The sequence below is a fragment of the Phyllobates terribilis genome, unplaced genomic scaffold (genome assembly GCF_046119375.1).
Source record: "Phyllobates terribilis strain yellow unplaced genomic scaffold, ASM4611937v1 Scaffold_2__4_contigs__length_985480577, whole genome shotgun sequence".
Lineage (NCBI taxonomy): Eukaryota > Metazoa > Chordata > Amphibia > Anura > Dendrobatidae > Phyllobates > Phyllobates terribilis.
The window spans coordinates 439,480,732-439,494,488 of NW_027362762.1; the positions used below are offsets into that span (position 1 = coordinate 439,480,732).

Here is a 13,757-nt window from a genome sequence, read left to right on the forward strand (position 1 = left end):
CATCTCTTAGGAAACCCTGCAGGATTTTACCCACAGTAGAGGTTAAGCTTACTGGCCTATAATTTCCAAGTTCGGTTTTTGTCCCCTTTTTGAATATTGGCACCACATTTGCTATACGCCAGTCCTGTGGCACAGACCCTGATATTATGGAATCTTTAAAGATTAAAAATAATGGTCTACTGTATCTATGACGTTACTTAATTCCTGCAGTACTCGCGGGTGTATCCCATCCCATAATAGACCACTCCTTTAAATGACCTACAAGCCGTGGATAAATCTGCTCATACTATAGCCTTTTTCATTATTTTGATCAAAATTATGTTAACTAAATACCCTTTATTATTTATCATTATTTTTGCACTGTGCGATTTACCCATTTACTTCCAGGTATTTGGGTATTTTTCTTGTCTTTGGTTTTTCTCTGTCTAGTGGCCTTATGTGAACATGCATTTACATTTTGCATGCACATCAATTTACGTTTCAGTTCAGACTCCCAGGTTTTTTCTTTGTAGTTTAGTGTGCTTTAGTGCATATAAAGGGTGTGGCCGCCGCCCTTTGTCTGAGCTGAAAGGTTCATTCTGCCTCACAGGCATGGGGGTAACCACCGTGGGGCGGGGGGGCAGCGGCCGCACACCAAGGACGGCGTCAGCACCCGGGCAAATGTCAGGGCCCCGAGCAGGCGGGGGGACCCCTCACCGCCAGAACCCGCTCGCCCCCGCTTGCTCAGGGCCCCGGCACCCGGCACAATACTTACCTCTCCCCGTGCCTCCGCAGCAGATCCTGCATCCTCCGTGGCTTCTTCACAGGTCAGAGGGCTCGGTGACTTCTGTACACCGCGCTCTCTCCTGAGCAGTCACAGTGCAGAGCGGGATGAGGCGGGCGACGCTGAGGAGTCCGGAGCAGAGGCAGCAGGTGAGACGTGAGGTATTTGATTTTTTTTTGCCCCCCCCCCCCCTAGTTTTGATCCTGGGTACGCCCATACTCACAGGTCTATGTTTCTACTGGGGGTTCAGTCTCTCTGCTCTTATCCATATGTATGTCACTTGACAAATGGTAAGGTTTTAATATTAGAGTTAGGACTGTCCCATAAGGGTTGCCGTGACGTAGCGGGATGGCTTTTACATTATTTTGATCAAAATTATGTTAACTAAATACCCTTTACTATTTATCATTATTTTTGCACTGTGCAATTTATCCATTTATTTCCAGTTATTTGGGTATTTTGCTTGTTTTTGGTTTTTCTCTGTCTAGTGGCCTTATGTGAACATGCATTTACATTTTGCATCCCCATCAATTTACGTTTCAGTTCAGACTCCCAGGTTTTTTCTATAGCCTTTTTCTGCAGGACTGACTTCATAATATGCATAATTCCAATGTGTGAGGTAACATGGGGCTATAGAATTAGGGAAGCCATAGACACAGACTACTGCTGTGTTCGCCGGGAGTTGTAGTTTTCCTACAAAGGCGTTTCCCTCTACAGACGCCTGTACCGCAAGTCTAGAGAGACTACATCTTCCAGGACGCATTGCGGCGTTACCTGTCCGTCTACCGTTTCCTCAGCCGCCGCCCAGAAGCCGACAAGCGCCTCTCACAAGCTGTGGAGCCAGCGGCTGCCCTTTTTCGGCTGCTGACATCAGCTGTGGGCTAGAGAAGGCGGGAGAGAGGGCCATGACGTCACCGGGCGGGTCCACACACGATAGGAGGAGCAAGCGGGGCGGTCCCGGAGCACGCACGGTCAGCGGGGAGTAACCGGCTAGTGGAAAGACCGTTATTCAGCAGTAGCAGAGGACACGACGAGCAGCAGAGCGTGCCAGTAGAATAGCTAGCCAGCACAAGTAAGGGCGTAGCTCCCGGCGCCGCCACCGCCCTGTGTGTCAGCTCCGCCGCCGCATACACCGCTAAGCAGCAACCGAGCCCTACCCGCCGCACCGACAAGATGGTGGACCGCGAGCAGCTGGTGCAGAAAGCCCGACTGGCCGAACAAGCCGAGAGATACGACGATATGGCGGCTGCCATGAAAGCAGTAAGTGAGGGAGCGCTGTGTGAATGGGGCACACGTGCGCTGCTGTCTCCCGCCACACTGCGGTATCGCCGGCTCCTCAGCGCAGGACGCTCTGCCGGCAGCAGCTGACACCGTATGGCGGGTTACGTCAGCATGGCTGCAGCACATAAGCTGCCGACCTCCCCGGGGTGCATGTGGCCTCCCGGGCTCAGGAGCTGTGGGGCGTGACTGGGGAGCCAGACACTGGCTAGAGGGGCTGTAGCCTGCCCTGCCATAGACGCCAGCGTACCTGGCACTCCCCCTTCATGGTCCCAGTCCTCACCCATCACATCCACTGTGTCTGGGGCCATTTGCTTCCTTTGAGCAGTGGGGAGAGACAAAGCAGTGGTGGGAGGCAGTGTCAGCCTTTCCAGAAGATTCTGCATTTGTCATATTGCAGGGGAGAGGCTGGACCGTCTGGAGGAGGGAGGGGAATCGGAACAGGCAATTGTTTAAATGGATTTCAGGGACCGGTTGTGGGTGCAATATTCTCAGCAGGGGTGCACTTTTTTATGGATCTAATGTTGTTTACTGGGCAGACTTGCTGCCCTCACACATGGCACCATCCCGTACATCTCATCCCCTGATGGAAAGCTTCTGTATTTTACATATCAGCTGAAGACTTGAGAAATTCTCCTTCCAGATCAGGAGCCATGTATGCCACATATACCATGTAACGAAGCAGCTGTCACTCATACACCTGAGTAACGTGCTGCCGGTTCTGTCTGTAGGGATGGCATGCATGCAGAAGTATGTCCTTCTCTGCCCTCACGCAGTGAAATTTGTTACCTCACTTATTTCCATAGCAACCAGTGATGTCATTTGGAGACTAAATCTGCATTGCACCCAGGTGGTTGGTACCAGACAGCATGTATAGCTGCTATCCAAGACATTGCAATGATGAAATCCATGTCAGCTGCCAGCAGTAACATGATCTTAAATGATTATCTGCTTCTTTGACACAACGTAGACATCTTCTAGAGTGATGTGCGCTTTCTGTTCTGTACAGTGGAGCTTGCGATCTACATTTACTTTTATAGGATATGGATTAACAATGAGATAGAGATTATATATTTTGCAGGAAGCCAGCTACCATGCAGATGTTGCAGTGATCAGATTCAGATCTATGAAGCTGTATATAACCAGCTAATGACTGGCAATTAATGCTTTCTAATTTTATTTTGAAATTACATTTCACATTTTTGGTTAGAAAGATCGTCAACTCATGTATCTCTCCTATGTACTCCCGAGGAACTTTTTTCTGCTGTTGCCTGAAAAGTAATCCTGGAAATTAAAAAAAAAAAAAACTAATTGTGGCCAATGGGTTGCATACATGTACAGGCTATTGTATAGGTGATGCATGTATCCATGTTTTTGTGACTTGCATTACTTGCCTACTTCTGCAAGTGCTTGTGCAGCGTTTTCCTACTTGCAGACCAGTCTTGGAAATATAATTCCTCCTTACAAGGCGAGATAACCCTTTTGCATCTGAAAATAACCCACCTTTACTATTGTTTTTGCACTAGAAATCTGGCATAATCGCACCCCCCCCCCCCCCCCCCCACAAATCAATTGATATGATTGATTTGTGTCAGAAAGAACTGATGTGCTTCTTATGAGACCCTGTTTAAAAAGTGAATACAATAGAGGGTGAGGAAGATGTATGTTTGAAATGAGCAATAAGAATAATTTTTTATTTATTTCTATAGTGCCAACATATTACGCAGCACTTTACATTTTAGAGAGGAATTGTACAGACAATAAGACATTACAGAATAACAATAATCGCATATATTAACAGATACCAGGAGTGAGGACCCTGCTCGCAAGCTTACAATCTATGAGGATATAGGGGAGAAACGAAAGGTGGATGGTAACAATTGCTTGTATTGTCAACCATCAATGTAATAAATAGGGTGTTCACATAATGCTGAACGAACCAGTCACCAGCCATTATGTGTACAGTACGGACACAGAGGGCTATTAAGTACATGGGGGTGTGTGAACAGATGATACGAGGGACCTGATTTGGAAGGAAATTTTGTATGGGCAGAAATGCGTTTTTAGGGCACGCTTAAGACTGTGGGTGTTGGGGATTAATCGAAGTGTCCTGGGTAGTGTGTTCCAAAAAATTGGTGCAGCACTCAAGGAGTTTTGGAGATGGAAATGGGAGGTTCGAATTATTGAGGATGTCTTAGGTGATTAGCTGAACGGAGGGCACGGGTAGGGTGGTAGACTGAGGCGAGAGAGGACATGTAGGGTGGTGCTGAAGCATTGAGCGCTTTGTGATGAGCAAGTTTAACACACTTATTTATTAGTGTAACATATGGGCAGACTTCAGCTATTGACTTGTGCGCTCAATTTATTTCTATAGCCGCAGTAATCTCTGCTTTACCAATACAATTGACTCATTTTATTTAATATACTGAGTTCCAGAGACTAAAAGGTGAGTTGCAAGATTTTTTTTTATTTTATTTTTTTTTATACTATGCACTCTCATTACAAGTGGTGAGGTCCAAGCATCACCTTGGTCTGTGTGATGAGGCACTGGTCTAACCAGAACCAACTAAAATTTGGTATCAGGGAAAGTGTCTAGGTTGTTGAAAAATGTCCAAATTTATTGCACAGCATATGCTAGTATGATGATTTTGGCGCATCTTCGGACTGCCTGAAGTGTACCCTTTCTATTAGACACCATTAGGGAATGTGAATGTTTTTTTTTTTTTTTTTCGTGATCAATTAGCCTATTTTGTACTACATAGTATTAGGAAAAAATATTCACTACTTTGTAAAACTTATTGGCTGGCGAATGAGAACTGTACTTTTCTCTTAAATTGTTTTATTATTTAGGATGGATTACTCAGACCTAGCTACAATTGCTGTTGTTTAAACCTTTAGTGTGCTTTCACATTGCGTTCTGTCCCTGTCAGGTCATACGCCGACATCCCTCGTAAAACGGGGTTCTGACGTATGCGCCGACAGGGCCAATAGACGGTAATGGTGACGGCAGAGCGAGTGTGTGCTCTTGATGTGTATCATTTTTGGGAGTGTACGCCTACTGGAGGCAGACACCCAGACGCAGTCAATGTCTGAGTGTCCGCCTGCAGTAGGCGTACACTCCCAAAAATTATGCATGTCAGAGCACAGGTTCACTCTGCCGTCACCGTTAGTCTATTGGCCCCGTCGGTGCATGTGTCAGAATCCCATTTTGCGGGGGAGTTGGGGCATGCACCTCAACGGGGACACAGAACGCAGTGTGAAAGCATCCTTAACTGCTACTGTCAATCACTGATGGTATTTAAGTCACACCATCTCTGTGGCGTGTCCATACGAACACCTTGCATGAGTGCCTGAAAAGTGCCTATTCCAGGGTCGCTATTCCAGCGAGGATCCTGCTCAAGGCTGCTGATGCTGCCATCTTGCAACTCTTTAAGCAGTGCACAGGATTTAGCTTTTTAGGAGACATTGATTTGTCCAAAATACTACAATATTGCAGTAAAAACACATTTGAAAAAAAGAGAGCATATTTGGAATAGTTGAATCCTTAAAATCAGATCTGTGAAGATATAAAGTTATTGAACCCATGCTGTAAATGTCATTAAAAATGTCGAAATACCAAAATTGCATTTTTTGTCGCCACACTCCGCACCTAAAATGTAATACTGATAAACACATGTATGCGACAAAATTATACCATTATAAACTGCACTAAAAGCAAGCCCCCAAACACATCCATTAATGGAAACTTATTTTACATTTCTAAAATGGAAACGCAGTACTTACACAATCCATTCTTATCACCTTCCTGACATCTGCTGTACAGTGGGAAATGCATTCCTGCAAATTGCCACATACATGAATGGCGTGGTGTTTTTTGCTGACTCAAAGAAACCTGGCAAAATCACCAGTTGTCAGCTATAAATCATAGCTTATACCCTGCTGTAATGGTCGAGATTGGTGCTAGCACCAATTGCAGCTGTTTAACCCCTCAGATGCCGGTGTCAATTCTGACAGCGGCACCTAGTTGCTTATTCGAGGAAGAGACTACCCTTTTATCTACATGGGCACACCCGCGATTATCGCACAGTGCCGGTAGTAGCTATGATTGCCCCAGGCCGTGTAATGGCCTCAGGGTCACCCAGCTGCATTGTTTTTTTTTCAGGCCCTGAAGTTGACCAGATATGCCTCCTGTCAATGTAAGGGCTGCAAAAAAAAATCACAGCATGCATGATTTGCCTCCGAGAATCGGATGAACTCACCCATTCATGGCATCTGTGGTCTGATTTTTACGGACTAACACATAAGGTGAAGAGAATTTTTTTTTGTTCTCTCCACCTTCGAGAAAATCTGATCCCACTCGGAAGCCTGATCAGCATAATTGGACTGATTTTCTCGGATGGAAAGAAAATGGTCATCTGCCCTTAGACCGACAAGTCTAATGCCTTGCATAGTATTAGATCAGTAATCAAACATCTGAAAGTTTACGTACACCCAAACACCACCAATAAAAACTTTAAACCTATTCTGAAAAAAAGACCTTACGCAGACCTGTCAATGGAAAAATAGAAGTTTTCTACATTAGTAGTGGTTCAAAGGTGTTGGAAAAGTGGTATGGCTCATAGAATACAATTAGACAAAGTCCTTGATCCCAAAGCCAAATGGCCTCCTACACTGAGCCCTAACCCATGCCCTAACCCATGCCCAAACATCAATTTTAATGTTGACACATATGGCAATACTGCAGAAAGGAAAATGCTTTTAAAGAGGTTCTCCAGGTCTAATCATTGACCAGTCAACTGAATAGTTCATCAGTATATTGGTGGGCATCTGATACCTCGCACACCCACGGATTAGCTGAAAACTCCTCCGGAATCGGTCTAAAGTAATGTACTGGCAGAACACAACAGCCCTTTACATTACTTGGTCACTGCTGAGTACTGGAGTACATTCACTTCAATGGAAATTGTTTAGTAGCCACAGACTAGTATAGTGAATGTATGCAGCAGTGGCCACCAATAATATATGGTACTGTTATGTTCTGCTTGTTCCTCACTCAGTTCCAGCCACTGCCGGAGCAGTTTTCAGCTTATCAATTAAGTCCTGGACACCCATTAAACAATTTGTGGTGCATGTCTGCAGAAGCACAAGCTGCGCACTATGTGTTTGTCACTAAAATGGCAAATGTGCAATGTTCACATCTGTATATGAATTCCTGTGTAATTTACAGCATAGAGCCACCTTTTTGGGATTTCTGCTGTCCAAGCTTTGAGGCTTCGCAAATAATGCACACAAACTACTTCAGAAAACTGTGCCCAACAGTGTGCCCAAACAGTAGTATTTGACCATATGTATTGCCATACTTTGGAAAAGTAGCATAATTTCCAGGGACCTTTTTATTTATTTTTCTTGCTAGTCTTGGTAAAGAGCTAAATCAACTTGCCATATATACTCGAGTATAAGCCGACCCGAATATAAGCCGAGGCACCTAATTTAACCACAAAAAACTGGGAAAACTTATTGACTCTAGTATAAGCCTAAGGTGGGACATGCAGCAGCTATAGGTAAATTTCCCAATTCTGCTATGCATGCTCCCCTCATCCCCAATCCTGGTATGCATGGTCCCCCATCACTGCACACAAGAAAAAAAATTAACACTTGTACTCACCTTCCTTCCTCCCCTCTGCTCCAGCGCTGCATCCTGCTCTGCCAGTAGCTTACCACCCCATCTGAGCAGCGCATGACGTCACTGCCATGTGCCCTCAGACGCTGAGGTGAGCTGCGGGGATATTCACTCCTCTCCACACCGGGACTGGAGAGGAGGGAATATCCATTTTCTTTAATAGCGTGCACTGTCAGCAGCGCCGCAGATCCTGCTACGGCTCAGTGATCCTCTATGCCCGCTACTAAAGAGAATGAATAGTCACTCTTGATGCCCATGGGAGTGGAGGAGAGTGAATATTCATACTCTCTAATAGCGGGCACAGAGGATCGCTGATCCGCAGCAGGAAGCCGGCGGCTGCTTCTGATATTTCGCGCGCTATTAAGGAGAATGAATATTCACTCTTCTCCACTCCCATGGGTGTGGAGAAGAGTGAATATTTAATTCTCCTTTAGCAGCAGGCACACGTGGTAGCAACCCCCACCACTATCCACCACCGCAATGTATATACCAGAGTATAAGCCGAGGGGGGCTTTTTCAGCATAAAAAATGTGCTGAAAAAGTCGGCTTATGCTTGAGTATATACGGTATTATAGCAAGAAATTTTAATTTTTCATTTTCACACAGCCCAATGATAAAGAAAACTGAATAACACTTGGGCTGTGTGCTCAAAGTGAGCTTTTATCGCTTTTTTTTGACTCTGTATGTTTTCACTGTGGCAAATACGCAGCATTTTACAGTGCCAGCAAAGTGGATGGGATTTATAGAAATCTCCAGCCCACTGTGCTTCTTTTTTTTTTTTTTTTTATGCTGTGTAAACTCACCTGCAGCGCATTTATCCAGTCCGCAGCATGTCGACCTCTCTTGCTGGTACGCTGAGTTTTCTCTGCGGAATTTCCCAATAGACTTGAATTGGATGCGGAAAATCTGCAGGAAAGAAAAATGCACATTCGTTTTTAGTGCTTTTTCCGCAGTGGAAATGCACTAAAAACGCATGTAATCCACACCTAAGTGACAAATTCCAGGAAGTTTAAAAAAAAAAAAAAAAAAAGCAGCTTTATTTAAAGCATAACACTTCAAACAGACAAACGTAGTGTCAAAAACATGATGAAAACGCAAGTAACCTAATTTACGCAATAGGTGTAGAAATGGTGCGAAAATTCTGCAACGTCAAAAACTCGCCAAATACTGATTGTGGGAACATAGCATTAGAGAAAAATGCTCCCTACACCATTACATGAATTTCATGAGGGGTGCATTTCTCCAAATGGTGTTACTTTGGTTGTTTTCTGCTGTTCATGTGATTCTTCTCTTTTGAGCCCTGCTGTGTACTCAGTTTCCGACCATATATTGGGCATTACCACATTTGGGAGACATTGCTTTACAAATCACGATGTTCAATTTCTGGTATTGCCTCTTGTGAATATGAAAGATTTGGGGCTAAAGCATCACTTTAGTGAGAAAAAGTATAAGCCAGATTTATCAGTTTTTACGCCAGATATCTTGCATAAGCTTTGAAAAGCTTCAAATTGTTGCACAATGTCGAGTTGCGTGAAAATGTTGCGAATTATGTTTTCATGCCAGATTCCCCCACCACCTCCAAAAGTGTTCAGAGCCGGGGCAGGGGTGTGATGCCACAGCTCTTCTGATTTATCACAAGCTATGGCATTCCTTACACCAGATATCTTTCTCCAGTTCCCAAGTGGAGTAAGATTTGTGGTGAGGTCCACACCACTTGTCAGTCACTCACTCCTGATTAATTAAAAGATGTGTGCCACTTAATGAATTAGGGATGTCTAACTCCACCACGCCCCCTCATCAAGACTGGCGTCCAAATCTTAATTAATTGGGGCCATAATTTTTCATTTTCACGTCTTAATTTTATAAACTCTTAAAAAGGACCATTGGGTCCAAAAAAGATCATTATAGCCCTAAATGAATTCATTGAAATGTGCAATTTCCAAAATAGGGTCACTTTGAGATTTTGGGTTCTTGGGGGTGAAGGGGTGCGGTGGCACTGAAAATGCAACATTGCAGCCTCAATCAATTCTAGCCAAAATTATGCTCCAAAGGTCCAATAGTGCACCTTCCATTAACCGGTTCAGGACCGCCCACTGTACATAAACGTCGGCGCTGCCTGGGCTCTGTGCAGCGCCGACGTTTAAAAACGGTGGGTGGTCCTGCTAGCGCTGCGGTACCGGTTCAGAGCGATAGCTCTGACATGTGGCATCATGTACCGGTTCAGAGCGATAGCTCTGACATGTGGCATCATGGGGACCTGATTGGATCAGGTCCCCATGATGTTAACCTGTTCCTATCTTCTAGATGCCGCTATCCATAGCGATCGCGGCATTTAAAAGATAGGGACAGCCGGTGGTCGGCGATCGGGACCCCCCACATACCTGTCAGCGGCGGGGATCCCGGTGCTGTGACCTCTGACATCATCGAGACCTGATTGGCTCAGGTCTCGATGATGTCAGCGTCACACCAGCCAATCAGAGAGATCACCAGGGAAGTTTGTTTTAGCAACAAACTTTCCCGGGCGATCTGCCTGATAAATGCAGTTTCTCCTCCGATCTCAGTGAGAGAGCAGAGGAGAAACAGTGTGACAAGAGCTGTCAGCCTTGCCACTGTGAAAGTAAAAAAAAAAAACATAAAAAAGAAAGTAAGAGTTAGGGTTAGTGAGTCTGTCAGATCAGTCAGTCCAGTCAAAAAATATAAAAATAAAATGGCCCGTCAGACTTATACCGCAGAGGAGGTGTATGCCCTGCTGTGTTCTGACACTGATGACAGCGCAATCTCAGATGGAGATATGGATTTTGAGGGCTTTAGTAGCGGCGACACTGAGAGCCCAGAAATGAGCAGTGATTCTGTTCCATCCTCAAGCCCAAGGACCAGTACAGCAATAGGGGCAAATAGCGCTACTGGAGAAACGTCTCCAAATCAGGGAACACTGCCCAGTACAAGCGCTGTCCCTGCTACTAGTGAATTGGCGCACGCCAGTGTACAAGGGGCGTTGCCACATGATCTAGCATTTCCCAGATGGGAGGCTTCAGATTCGGCTGCTCCATTCAGCCCTGATTTCAACGCCATTCCTGGTATAAATGTGGAGGTGGAAGATTTTGGACCAATTCATTTTTTTAATTTGTTTTTTACAGACAGCTTGCTAGAGCATATTGTCGTGCAAACAAATTTATACGCGTCCCAATTCATAAGCCAGAATCCCCGATCTTACTATGCTAGGGCAAATTTATGGACACCAACTAATGTCCCGGAAATAAAAAAATTTTTAGGACTTACATTTGCCATGGGGCTTGTTAAAAAACCGAGCATTCGATCCTACTGGTCCAACCACCCTGTTCAAGCCACCCCTATGTTTTCAGTCATTCTGCCTAGGACCCGTTATGAAATGCTCATGCGGTTTTTGCATTTTAACGACAATAGTCAATGCCTGCCCAGAAATGCCCCAGAACATGACAGGTTATATAAAATTAGACCCATCATTGAAAATTTGTCAGAAAAATTCTTAAGCCTCTACACCCCAACACAAAATATTTCTATAGACGAGTCCCTTGTAAAATTCAAAGGAAGACTGCACCTCAAGCAATTTATCCCATCTAAAAGGGCAAGATTTGGAATAAAGCTCTATAAAATGTGCGAAAGTTCAACCGGATACACATCCGCTTTTCGCATGTATGAGGGGAAAGATAGCCAACTAAACCCACCAGGATGCCCTACTTATCTGGGGACATCTGGAAAAATTGTTTGGGAGCTGATAAGTCCATTTTTTCAAAAAGGCTACAATCTATATGTGGACAATTATTACACCAGCATACCCCTATTTAAAAGTCTGGTTGAACACAACATCGGGGCTTGTGGGACCATCCGTAAAAACCGTCAGGGGTTTCCACAACCATTGGTTAACCAAAAGTTTCAAAAGGGGCAGTCAGGGGCTGTATGCAACGGAGAGCTGCTTGCCCTGAAATATAGGGATAAGAGGGATATTTTTGTCCTCAGCTCGATCCACACAGATGCCACAAGGGCCACTGTAGAACTAGGATCCACCACTCCGAAGCAAAAACCTGTGTCAGTCATTGACTACAACAAACACATGGGGGGTGTGGACCTTGCAGACCAGGTTCTACAGCCATACCAGGTATCAAGAAAGTCCTATACCTAGTATAAAAAGTTGGTTATTTATTTGTTTCAGGTGGCCACATACAATTCTTTTGTGTTGTACAAAAAAGCAGGAAATTCAGATCCTTTTCTTGATTATCAAGAAAAGGTAATTGAAAATCTTGTCTTTCAAAGTGTTAGCCCCGCTCATCCATTAGAATCTGAGGATGTGAAAAGACTCACTGAGCGACATTTTATTGCACTTATTCCAGCAACGGAAACAAGAAGGAACCCCCAGAAAAGATGTCGTGTATGTACTAAGAGAGGAATGAGGCGTGATACCCGCTACTATTGCCCACAATGCCCGTCATTGCCAGCCTTATGCGTCACTGACTGCTTTAAAATCTTCCACACAGAACCACGTTTTTAAACTGTAAAAATGTATCCCAATTTGTCATTCAAACATTTGGTTCATTTAGTGAATGACACATTCGAGTAGAGCTCACTTAATTTCCAGGGGGGGTTCTCCAGAATCTAAACCTTCCATTGCGTGCTTGTTTCTGGAAATCATCCATGGAGTTAAAATGGTCACTAAACCCATAGATGAATTCCCAGAGGGGTTTCATTTCCAAAATGGGGTCACTTCAGGGGGGATTCTTTAGCTCTGGTACTCTGAAAAGTGCCAGAACAGCATAATTCCCCCCCCTGAAGTGACCCCATTATAGAAATGACACCTCTGTGGGAATTCATCTATGGGTTTAGTGACCATTTACCTATCTACTTATTTTCCCACCACTAGATTAATTTATACAGAGGAGTAGATTGTAAAATTCGGTCACTTGTTGTGGGTTTCCTCTGTTTAGGCACCTCAGGGGCTCTCCAAATGCAACATGGCGTCCACTATCCATTCCAGTCAAATTTCCATTCCAAAAGTCAAATGGCGCTCCTTACCTTCCAAGCCATGCCGTGCGCCCAAACAGTGGCTTTGCACCACATATGGGGTATCAGCGTGCTCAGGAGAAATTGCACAACACATTTTGGGGTCCATTTTTTCTGGCTGCCCTTGTGAAAATTAAAAATTTGAGGCTAAAGTAGCAGTTTTGTGTTAAAAATGTGTTTTTTTATTTTCACACTTCAACATTATAAAATTCTGTGAAGCCCCTGGGGGTTCAAGGTGCTCACCACACATCTAGATAAGTTCCTTGAGGGGTCTAGTTTCCAAAATGGGGTCACTTGTTGGGGGTTTCCTCTGTTTAGGCACCTCAGGGGCTCTCCAAATGCAACATGGCGTCCGCTATCCATTCCAGTCAAATTTCCATTCCAAAAGTCAAATGGCGCTCCTTACCTTCCAAGCCATGCCGTGCACCCAAACAGTGGCTTTGCACCACATATGGGGTATCAGCGTGCTCAGGAGAAATTACACAACACATTTTGGGGTCCATTTTTTCTGGCTGCCCTTGTGAAAATTAAAAATTTGAGGTTAAAGTAGCAGTTTTGTGAAAAAAAGTTAAATGTTCATTGTTTTCTTCCACATTCCAAAAATTCCTGTGAAGCACCTGAAGGGTTAATAAACTTCTTGAATGTGGTTTTGAGCACCTTGAGGGGTGCAGTTTTTAGAATGGTATCACTTTTGGGTATTTTCTGTCATAAAGGCTCCTCAAAGTAACTTCAAATAAGATGTGGTCCCTAAAAAAAATGTTTTTGTAAATTTTGTTGTAAAAATGAGAAATCGCTGGTCAACTTTTAACCCTTATAGCTTCCTAACAAAAAAAAAATTTTGGTTCCAAAATTGTGCTGATGTGAAGTAGACATGTGGGCAATGTTATTTATTAACTATTTTGTGTGATATATCTCTCTGATTAAAGGGCATGAAAATTCAAAGTTTGAAAATTGCAAAATTTTCAAAATTTTCGCCAAATTTCTGATTTTTTTCACAATCAA

General features: G+C 44.1%; 1 protein-coding gene across 1 annotated transcript in view; it reads left to right on the plus strand.

The window, feature by feature from the left end:
• Positions 1-1,661: 1,661 nt before the first annotated feature.
• YWHAG (tyrosine 3-monooxygenase/tryptophan 5-monooxygenase activation protein gamma) overlaps positions 1,662-13,757 on the plus strand; it is a 56,097-nt gene continuing 44,001 nt past the window's right edge. Inside the window, exon 1 of the mRNA XM_073665423.1 lies at positions 1,662-2,023. Within this exon, the coding sequence (XP_073521524.1) occupies positions 1,937-2,023 (87 nt within the window). The 5' untranslated portion in view covers positions 1,662-1,936. The remainder of the gene's footprint in view (positions 2,024-13,757) is intronic.